The 11,630-nt window shown below is 50.4% G+C and overlaps 1 protein-coding gene across 1 annotated transcript; it reads right to left on the bottom strand.

The window, feature by feature from the left end:
• Nucleotides 1-2,187: 2,187 nt before the first annotated feature.
• LOC103769148 (lysine-specific demethylase PHF2-like) lies at nucleotides 2,188-7,015 on the bottom strand (the record flags this gene model as incomplete). The annotated part of the gene is made up of 4 exons (XM_008936324.1): nucleotides 2,188-2,449; nucleotides 3,673-3,782; nucleotides 4,699-4,794; nucleotides 6,738-7,015. Coding segments are annotated over 4 exons (746 nt in total), but the record flags the coding sequence as incomplete, so codon positions are not given.
• Nucleotides 7,016-11,630: the final 4,615 nt, after the last annotated feature.

The following is an 11,630-nucleotide window of genomic DNA, read 5'->3' as shown; positions in this document are numbered from 1 at the left end:
CGAAGGACCGGCACCGCCGCGGCTCGCACGCAGGAGCGGTCCCCTCTGAGAACTCCCCGCCCGGGGTGGAGGCGCATCTCATCTCGGCCTTCTCTGCCGGGGCTCCTCCTGCCTGCACAGGGCCAGCCCTGCTGCCTTCTGCCCTCACCCGGCCTGTCTTTCTGCTCAAGGGTGTCCTGTTTGCCCACAGGAGGAGAGCCCGAACCCAGCCGTGCCAGCACCATCCCTCTCTTCAGTGCCTCACAGGAGACACCATCCCACTTGTCAGTGCCTCACAGGAGATGCGTCCTGTTCCTCAGTACCTCATGGGAGAGGCACAGGCACATGGGCACCCCACAGCTCCTGGCACCCATCAGGCTGTTACAGAGCCTCCCTTCACTGGGCACCCGCACGATCCACAGGGATCTCTGGGCACCTCTCTGCTATCATCTAAGGGAAACCTGCAGCACAGCGATGCTGAGCTCACATGCCACCGTGAGTCCTGGGTCTCACCATGGTCAAGCACTGCCCTGAGGACACCTGGTCCCTTGCCCACCACACTGAGACCAACCCATGTGCCATCACAGCTCCACGTTTCTTCTTGCTCTCTCTTTCCCTGGCACTAGAGAGACCACCTGCATGCAGCCTTGCCAGGACACTGAAAAGACACACACACACAGAGACACCCACACTCCCCCCCACACACACCCTTCCTCCCCACATTAACTGCTCCGGCCTTAAAGGTCATGACAGTGTGGATGACACTTTCTGTAGGAAGTTTCCTCATTTCTCATCAGTCTTTAAGACTCAGAGACCTTCTCTGAGGTCATCCTACAGCTTCCTAATTCTGCTTCATCCTACCATCTCCTTCCACAGTTCCTCATTCCCAGTGATGCCCAATCAGGTTCAGGACTCTCCTGTTCTCCACGCAGAGAGATGCCCTGAAGTTCCCTTGGTGCTCCCAGCTGTTCCAAGACCCTGCACAAGAGGCCCTGAAAGTTCTCTGCTCCTTGCAAGGTCAGCCACTCACTTTCCTGGCTCCTTCCCTCCCTTCTGGACTGAGCTACACCACAGGCAAGGTGTGATCCACGTGCCTAGTCAGGCTCCCTTCATGATGCCCTGATTGGGCCACCCAGCTCATCGACCAGACTGAAGTTTGGCTCCATTCAGCACTCCTCTTCCCACCACGTCTTCCACTGGCTTGGACCTGTTTCACTAATGCCACCATTTCACCACAAAGACAGTTCCAGGCAAACACGTTCATTCCACTCTGGTTCTGCAGACAGCCACAGGTATTACCACCTCCTGGAATGACCCCAACACCTACCATGGGCTATGCATGTCCTCCTGTATGGCCCATTCAAGCTGCTCAGATGTTCTACTGTTTGCTAGGACACTACACTACCTCTCACCTCCTCCACTCAAATACAGGGGAATGTAGGAAACATCTGCCATGTTGTCTTACTTTCTACATCAGGGTCTCTCCCGGTTCAATTGCACACTTCGGCTTCACACTACATGGTACCTGTCCCACATGCCTGCCTCTGTCACGCTTTCTGAACAAAGTTCAAGCAGAGAACAGGAGGTCCTAGCCCAGACTCCAGGACAGCCTCAGCTTTCGAACAGTTGCCCTAAAGCAGACAACAAGCCACCTCTTCCTCTCTCTTGGCTTTGGCCGTGTACCTGGGCTACTCTCAAGGTTTGATATTCCTCTGCTCCCATGTGGCAGCTCTCATGGTAGGTTTGCAGACCTGCACTGCTCTACACCTGCTGGGTAGGATGTCCTCATGTACACGTCAGCACAGGTCTTAGTGCACAAGTATCATCCAACCACAGCAGTGCCTGCCCTGGGCAGAACAGCCTTCACAGATGCATCTTCCCCTGGACAAGGCTTCACCAGACATGCTGGACTGTGATGTGACCACTGCAGGTGTTCCTCAGGAGCCTCGGGGCATGCTCAGGAGTACTTCCTAGCATGGGTGCCTCACACCCTGTAACAAACAGCCCAGCAGCAAAAGGCATGTTTGGGAACACAGTGCTAGGACAGCCAAGGCCATGGGCAGTATCTCTGACCAGATCTGACCTGCCAAAGCACTTCTACATACCCCTGGCAGACACAGCACGTGAGGGCCCTGCAAAAGGCACCGAATGCATGACCAATTCACCCTTCCCCATTCCTGCACCATAACCCCAGGCGTTTCCTGGTACCTTTGGCAGAGGCATTGTTCTGCGAGGATGATGAGGGTCTCCTCTGTGTGAGGAAAACACCGGGTGCCATCGGCTGCGATCCCCTGTTAGGCTGGGCGACCCCAAAGGTGCTGGCCCCTGCGGTGTACTCATGATCTGTGAGGCTGCTGGCATGTGACTCCAGCTTCGGCTCTGGCGAGCTGCCTTCCTGAGCTGGTTTGTTCACGTTGTTGGTTGACAGCTTCTTTTTGGTATTTTTTTTCTTCTTGCCTTTTTGTTCCTCCTTTAAAATGACAAACATGAAGCTCAGATTAATCTCCAGAAGACCTTTAGCTATGGCAAGGGCCAGCGGAGTTGCTTAGGGTCCTGATACAACGAAAACCCACGAAGCTTGCCAAGTACACACTGCTCAGGGTCTGTTCCGCCACCATCTCGCCCACAGCTCGCTCTGCCGCACGCACACGTTCGCCTTCCTCGCATCTACATGTGCGCTCTGTGCCGAGCCGCCTCCTCTGTCAACTCTGCCAACACCGCTGCGAACAGGAGCCAGCCAGGGCCAGAATGACCCTGCCCGGGGAGACCAGCGTGGTTCTGAGCGAACAAATCTTTCGATGTTCCACAAAAACTGGCACCTCCTATCTTCAGGTATCTTCATACACTTTCACAACAGCATGGAGGATATTAAGCATCCCACTGATGCACAGACTTGGCTTCCTGCTAGGACACACACATTACCTCTCCACTTGTAACTGTGCTTCTACATACAAACCATGAGAACAGTGGCCTGTCACCATCCTGTTCCCCTTCCCTGCCTTCAGGCTGATTCTTGATGAAACCCTGCTACCACTCTTGGAGCTCTTCTACTCAACAGGACACATCACAGAGGCTGAATGCCACCAAAACCTGCGTCTCCAGCAACCTGCCAAGGTGCCTCACCAACCTTGCTCCAGCAGACGTTGTCACCTTCACGCCTCACGGTGTCACCTTTGTGGGGTCTAGGTGCATTAAGCTGTTAGCATCTACCTGACCTCTTCAGAGGCCAGCCACTTATCAACCCCCAAAGTGCCTCAATACTTTTACTAAACTGACCCACAGTCACCTACCCTGCACCACATCTGGGGAAGTAAATCCTTACACTTCCCAGCAGCTGATTTCCACAGATGAGGCAGTCACACCAGTCAGACTCTCACATACACACCAGTATGTGGTCCATACACGCTCCCTCAGGCAGCCTCCTTCTGCCTTAGCCCGGAGGTACGCTTGCTTGGTCCTGACTCTCTGGACCTCTGAAACATCGCCGGCCCTTGTGCTGCGGCGGCGTCAGGTCTAGTGGGCTACTATTGGACTCTCAGCCCCTTGATTTTCCCCGAGACTGCGGAGCGTTGTGTCGCTGGTGGGAGTAAACACTGAGGAGGACGGGCACTCCACTGCTATGGGGGCAGGACTCTGCTGCTGGGGGAGAGGGCTTTCATCTCCTGACAGCTACTACTTCTCAAGCAACCTCACCTGCTGTGACAACTTGGCGGCAGCGGCAGCAAGTCCAGTTTCAATGGAGGCAACTCTGGTGCCCTCCCGCACCGGTCTGTCTTGCCGAGGCACCGAGGGGCCAACTCGTGCTGCAAGGAAAGCAGACACAGGTGAGGCGTGTGGAATGTGACCCTGTGAGCAGCACAAGCACATGCTGGGGGATGAGGCTCTGCCCTCCCATGCCGGGAGGGCGAGGGATGCCACAGCCTCTGCCCACCCTTCCCCAGGACACGTGCGAAGGCAGGAGGTACCAACAGCCTTCAGTCAGAGAGGCCCAAGGAGAAGCTGCCTGTAAAGATGTAACGGAGCCGAGCGACTTCACCGGCAGCTGCAAATACCTGAAGCCAAAGCCACAGGAGGTTTCTGCCTATGCTACAGACATGAGCCACTCCAGCATCGTTTCCAAACGGACAGTGTTCACCACCCCATCAGCTGGGGGTGGACATGCAGTGCCACAAGCTGATGAGACATGGCTACTTCTCACGCACACAGCAAGCCATGGAGACTCCCCTGTCAGTTGGTCACATCAAAGGGGTATAAGGTGCCCATGGCCTGTCACTGCCTCTGGTGAGTTGCAACAAAAACTCTTCCAGATGACCAGCTTTGTCTGAACCTGGAGGATACTATTCCCACACGCTTTCTCTTTACACAGTCAACACCTAAAAGCCATGGCTACTTAGCTGTCTGGGGTTTCACTGTTACACCACTGCTAAAGTGGCCACCAATTGTTTCACTACCAAGAGTGTGAAGAAAAATAAACCAACAACCCACCAAGGAATGGCATTTTCTGGCCCACTGATTGATGGAAAGCTAACACTGCTCGGCATGAGTCCCAGTACATGATATCACCTCCCACTGCACTGGAAAGGATTAATCCTCCAGGTGATAAAGAAATTTCTAGCTGTGGTCTTACAGTTTCCACACTCCTCGAAAAATGGCTGTTTTTTCTCTAGGGACCTGCATCACTCAGCCTGCGTCTGGGCACCACAGACCACATGGACTTACCCGTTGGACTGTAAGGGGCATCATCTGAGCTTTTCCTTTTCTTTGATCGGGATTTGAATACTGGATTATCTTCATCTGATTCGAGAGAAGGGTAAACTACAGTAGGAAACAAAGGCAATAGTTTCAGTGCAGAAACAGCTCCACCCTGCAGAGAGGCCCACTCTCTCTGTACAGGTGTTGTGACCACAGGCATCACAGCTACAACAGCAAGATCCTCCAGAAGCACCACTGCGTGGTGACAGCTGCAATGCTACAGGGACCTTCTCCTCCTCTCATCCACACACTACACTTGGGAGCTGCTGTCATCAAACTGTGGCCAGGTAATTTTAGGATACACAGTAATACTTCTCAGACAGGAAAGATCAGTCTTCCTCTTGTCTGTGGAGCAGCAGCACAGCTAGAAGAGACAAGTTTCCTTATCACAGGCTAGACTGGTCCTGAAGACAAAGTCAGTCAACCACTTCATTGAGTTGACATCCTTCCTGGCCTGTAGGACTCCCTTATACCTTTCTGTCAAAGAACCCTTCACAGGCCTCTGGGATAAACACCAGCTTATCCGTCTAAACTTTGTCCCAGCCTGTACTACAAAGTTTCTGGACTTTTTTCTCATGTGTTTGATTTTCTTGCAAGCTGCCATTTGTTACATCACTGGTGATTTTGGCATTGCTGTGGCATTTGGCCAGTGACACTAGAATTCTGCTGATCAGACGTGGCACAAACAGAGCCTCTGGAAAACACGACTGCTCACAACGGAGACTGTCCGTTCACTGGCAGCATGGACTCATCATGAGCAAACCCACCCCTCGGTAGAGCAGACCCTCATTCGTGCATGGCATCTGACCACAGCCCTGTCCAACAGCTTCATGGAGCTGCCCTTTCCCACAGCACTACCACTACATCCCATCCCAGCACATGCAGTGCACTCTAAATGGCTGGACAGCCTTCTGCAACATGTCACAGCATCTCCACTTTGCTTTGGCATCACTGCTGATCATGTGGAAAGGCATCCTCCACTTTTCCAGTAGTAACTAATGACTTCTGATGGCCATGCTTGCCAGGGAGACTTATACACACACGGACTCTCCTGTGATGCAGCACCTCTACCAACTTCTTGCCCTCTTAGGGACTTCAGGCTTTCCAGTCCCTGTCAGTCTTCACATCATTACTTTTCTTCATTTCCTCACTTCCTATAATCAAAAATGCTCCTGCAGATTATTATGGCAGAACTGGCAGAACTGGTGCAAACTGGCTTTGTGCCTATTTCTGCCTGAGATGCTTGCGTGCTCTGCCAACACCCAAAATACCACTGGATCATTTGAGCACACATTCAGCTTCTCATTCACCCTAGCTGGTATTTTATTGCTATTGTGCACACAAGGACATTTCGTTGTAAGCACCCATACCTGACACACATTTCTGGGACAACCTCTTGTTTCTGAGCTGACTGCTGTGGTTTCAGTGGGCTTCCATGCTTCTGAAGGTCTTCTGATTGTAACATGCCTCAAATACAGTCTACCTGGATGGCCATATCACCATTGGCTCTGTAGTCAGTCTACCTATCATGGAGTGCTTCATTTTGTTGTGCAGACCTCTTGTTATTTCATGGAATCATAGAATGGTTTGGGTTGGAAGGGATCTTAAAGTCACTTAGTTCTAACCTCCCTGCCATGGGCAGGGACACCTCCCACTAAAGCATGTTGCTCAAAGCCCAATCCAACCTGGTCTTGAACACCTCCAGTGATGGAGCATTCCCAGTTTCCCTGGGCAACCTGTTCCACTGTCTCACCACCCTCAGAGTGAAGAACTTCTTCCTTCCATCTAATCTAAATCTCCCCTCTTCCAGTATGAAGCCATTACCCCATGTCCTACCACTACCAGACTGATTTGTACTCCTCCTTACCAAAAGCCCCAAGCGATTTCAATGTGACAGAAAGTGAGCAAGCATGTCATGAGAAACGTGGGTGGTATTTGCAAACATGCACCAAGACGTGCGTGCACACCCAGCACACACTCACACAGGCCTCTTCGTTTGTGCTCACCGTAATCTGAATCTTTAAAACAGGCATCTAAGTGGTCCTGATCTTCATCGTAATCTTCAATGTCAATACTGTTCTTTTTGCTTTTCTTTAGTAGCCGCTTGCCAGCACCTTTGTTGCTGCCACCGCCCGTTTTTTTAGAGTTTTGTGTGGAGATGGAGTTATTCTTCGCCTGATTGGTACCCCACGATGTCTGGAGGCAGGACTCTGATGACTGGAGGTTTGCCATGGATAGCATGCCCTGGATGGCTTCTTGCGTGCTGGGTGAGGCCGGTGGCTGACTGCGGGGAAACATTGAGAAGCACAAGAACTGTTAATGATTCCCGAAAAACACAAACCCCTCACAAACAGTCGACTCGCTTTCACCCTGCAACGCTGCTGGAAAAGTTTTCCTGGTTACTGCCCTTTGAACAGCTAGACATGCCACAAGTGGCCCCAGCTACTTCTGTGCTAACAGCAATCTCACACTGTCGTACATTAGGTTTGGGGTTACTGCACCAGAAGCCAGGAAGCATACACTGGGCAGCTCCCTGGGAGCTGCTGCTGCTGGTGGGTGAGGACAAGGGTCAGGGAAGTTTCCAAAGCCTGTAACGATATTCCCAACAACGCAGCATCTCCACAACCAACTCTGAGGGCTCAAGGGTCAGCGCAGGAGGGGATGTCACGGCTGGATTCTGCTCCATACTGCCAAGCAAATAGAGGAAGAATCTGAACAATTGGAAGGTAGCTCATGATCACGGACCATGGTTCACACTGAGAGCTGTCACCACACCAGGATCTGCTGGAAAAGCAACACGGTATTACTGAAATGCTGGGGTTTGAACCCTGAGCCCCAAATTAGCTTGCTGGTCTGGCTGTTTCCCATGCCAACTGTGGGTAACCTCAGGTCTCTGTCTGTACCACCTATTGTGGGACGAGTTACGTCCTTTGTGAGATCATTGGGGGTGTCGTCAATTATGTACCAGCTGACTGATCTGTTTGTACCCCCAGTGATCATTCATGGAATGTCCTTGTCTACAATACAGTCTGTGTATTGGTTCATCTTCCTGCTGGTGCTATCATTTTTGTTGGGCCTGGTCACTGGCAAAACAATTACAGAAAGTAATACACTCCTACAGAGTAGGCTGAGGTCAAAGGATGTGTAAATCCCGAGTGTCTTGTGTGCTTAGTGAGGTGGGAAAGCATGCACCCCAGAATACAGAAGAACACACAAAAATGATCATCTCATCGGAGAACACCAGACATTAATTCTGTGATAGGCAGAACACAGCATCAAACATTTCCAGAACTTTGGAGTTTGGGCACAGAGTGAAATGCAAAGAAAAAACTTGCTGTGGTGATAGTATTTTTTACAGTTATGCAATAAAAGCCACTGACATACAGCATCTCCCAAGTAAATTAGCAGCACCCCCTCACTTTCTCTTATTTGATCTTTGTTTAATCCACTTTGAACCATTACAGGACCCTGGATAGAGTTATGTGCAAGACATAATGGGGGTTTCTGAGCACTAATTGCACTTATAAATAATCCTGAAAACAAGTTAAAACCGGTGTTACCACCTAGCAACTCAACAAATAGAAGAACATTGAAAAACTGATTTAGCAAAGGGACATTTCAATCCCTTCACTGTCGTGCCAGATGCCTCAGCCTTCTCCCTGTTAAGGGCGTATTTTGCACCACCTACAGAAAATTAACATATTTTCTTTCAATTTTTTCCCCTTAACTGTATTTGCAAATGCCGGATTCTAAAACACTGCAAACAGACCATCAAACACTGACCACTAAATAGGCAAATCAGAGAGGAACTGCCTTAAGCAACACAAGCTTCAACAAAAAAAAATTATGGAATTTGACCAAAACCAGTGGTTCTGAGAGTCAAAGCACAACCTGAATGCGTAGGTGAAATGTACAAACCTGAGGCGAGACAGAGATGCACACAGGGCAAAGTGTTTCTCATCAGGGCATGTGCTTGCATGTGCTTCCATTAGAAGTATTTCAGCTTTCTAAGCCAAAAATAATTCAAGAAGAATTTTTACTGTGATAACCATTTGCTGCCTAGCAAGTATCTGGTGATTTGCAGCTGCGTGTTGTGCAGGAACTGAAAGAGGTCCATGCTGGAAACTGCCAGCTGCCCCTGCAACACCCAGCACCACATGGTAAAATTCAGTTGCAGCCACCACATGGCCCATAGGCAAAAGAACCACTCAGGTGGCCAAAAAGGCATGGCCAAAGCAGCATGGGGCCACTGGAATGAGCCACGCGGCTGGGCTGTGGAGGACCCGCTCAAGGTAGAATCATAGAATTATTAAGGTTGGAAAAGACCTCCAAGATCAGCAAGTCCAACTGCCAACACAACACTACTGTGACCACTAAACCATGTTCTGAGGTGCCAAGTCTACACGTTTTATGAATCCCTCCAGGCATGGGGACTCCAGCACCTCTCTGGGCACCCTGGGCCAATGTCTCACCACTCTGTCAGGAAAAAAATTCTTCCTAGTATCCAGTTGGAACCTCCCCTGGCACAACTTAAGCCCATTTCCTCTTGTCCAATCACTGGTTACTTGGGAGAAGAGACCAACCCCCACCTCATTCCAGCCTCCTTTCAGGGTGTTGTTGAGAGCAATAAGGTCTCCCCTCAGCCAGGACCTTCTCCAGGCTCAACAATCCCAGGTCCCTCAGCCACTCCTGGTAAGACATGTTCCTCAGACCTCTCACCAGCATTGTTGCTCTTCTCTGGACCCTCTCCAGCCCCTCAAGGTCCTTCTTATCCTGTGGCACCCAAAACTGACCCCAGTACTCAAGCTGTGGGCTGGTATGCCAGGCCCAGCTCACACCCGGAGCCCACATGGGCCAAGCTTGCACCTGCACCGAGCAGGCTGAGCTCATGAGCCCGCTCAAGAACTACGTGCATCATCATTGCCAGCAATGACGTTTTGGCCACTGCTCCTCAGAACAGAAAGTGGCAGTGGTTTTTTTTCACATTATTAACAGAAGGGAAAATTTGCTGTTAAAACTCATCTCAGATAAAATCTCCCCCAGGGATGACCAGCTGGTAGAGAGAGTGACATGAAGAGCAGGGAAGGGCAACTCATCTCAGTGGGAACCTGAGGAAGAAGACATTGGTCTGCATGGCACAGATGGCTTTGTGCCCTACACACAGTGCTCTCTGCAACTATTTGTTGTGTTGGGATTCAGCCTCAGGGCCTCAATGTCCCAGAACAGCTTGCCTTTTGAGCAATACCTTCATGGAGAGGAGAGCATAAAGCATCCCTTCAGGCTACGCTTTGGGGCTTTCACACTGCCTTCGTTGCTCACCTAGACTTGACAAGAGCATCTCCTCCCTGACAGCATGTTCCAGAGTGGGTGGCAACAGGCAAATAGCCACGATCATGACAAGAATACACACAACACCCTGAAGCTAGGAGAGGGCACCATGAAGGCAGCCAATGCCTCACTCTCCACAACCAGTTCCACTACTTCCATCTCCCTCTGAGGGTTCAGCATCTCCAGGCAGTTCATCTTCCTTTCATAAGCAATCACTGAGCCTTTCACCTATATCCTCATACTTGGAAACTGAATTTACTAGTTTCAGCAGAATATTACTCACTGAGTGGTGGCTTCTTCCCCATCCTCCATGCTGCCTACACAGACAGCTAGAGGCACCCAAGAGCAAGGCAGAGGTGAGGGGCAGTAAGCTCACTAAAGCCTCACCTTGCCTCTGAATAACTGTTGCCTGGTCTCACCTCGGACTGGGGGAAAAATATAAAGGGCAAAGGAAAGTCACAGGAACCACTGAACATTTTCTAAGTGGAAATAAGACCGGACCTGAAACAAGAGCTATCTCATGGGGTTACAGAGAAGACAGCCAGACACTTCTTGGTGCACAGCAGCAGGAAGGCAGTGGTCACAAGGTGCAGCAGGGAAAACCCCAACCTGACACAAAAACAGAAGGTCTGAGGGGGGCCGAGCAGCTCACGCAGAGGCTGCAGAATCCCCATCCCTGAATATATTGAAAATTCACTAGGGCAATGCCCTGAACAGCTGGGTCAAACTTCACAGCTGGCTGTGCTGTGAGCAGGCAGCTGCACAAGGCCACTTCCCAAGATCCCTTCCAACTGCCCTTACTCTGGAATACTTCAAATAAGAACCACTGAAAAACAGTTGTGGGTGCAAGAGGAGGGCAACAAATCACCATCCTCTCTCTGTGATACTATTTTCCTATCATTTCTGCATTTCCCCATACCCTACCTGTGGCCAAATGCAAACGAACCACAGAGAAGAAGCGGAGCCAAGACAGCAATGAGTTATCAGAATTTTGGAGAAGTCACAGTTGTGTAAAACTATGGAACTCAAATAATTTCAAGTACAAAACCAGTATTGCCTTCCATTTCTGAATCGGCAACAACAAATTCTTTTGCTTAGTTATAGATGATGTAACTAGCAGTCCCTCCAAGCTTTTTTCCATATTCCATTTTGGTTCTTTCAGACTGTTCCCAAATTTACAGCAGCCTTTCTGCAGGACCTCTGTCATTATCTCTCCCCATCCTGCTACCCTTGACACAAGTATGGGAGATGGAGCTCTCCAGAGAAATCTAGGCAACACCACTGGGGCATTTGGCTTAGTCAGCTGCAAATGACAGTCCACCATTTTACAGAATAAAGTTTCCTGTAATTCAGATAAGGTCATTATCACAAAAAGCCCTGATCTGCTTCCTAAGTTCCTGCTGGGGTTCAGCGGCTGTGGTGCTGGTCTGACAGGGCGCCACGCTTCCCACTTGAGACCTGGATCTCATCTGCACCGACCACTGTGTGAGCAAAGGAGATTCCACATGGACCTACACACAATACTGCTACACGGAGTACCCAGTACATATACATACATACATATATATATA

Source organism: Merops nubicus, unplaced genomic scaffold (assembly GCF_000691845.1).
Source record: "Merops nubicus isolate BGI_N331 unplaced genomic scaffold, ASM69184v1 scaffold37342, whole genome shotgun sequence".
Classification (NCBI taxonomy): domain Eukaryota; kingdom Metazoa; phylum Chordata; class Aves; order Coraciiformes; family Meropidae; genus Merops; species Merops nubicus.
Note: the sequence above shows the minus strand (reverse complement) of the source record. Positions and strands in the feature narration are given on the sequence as shown.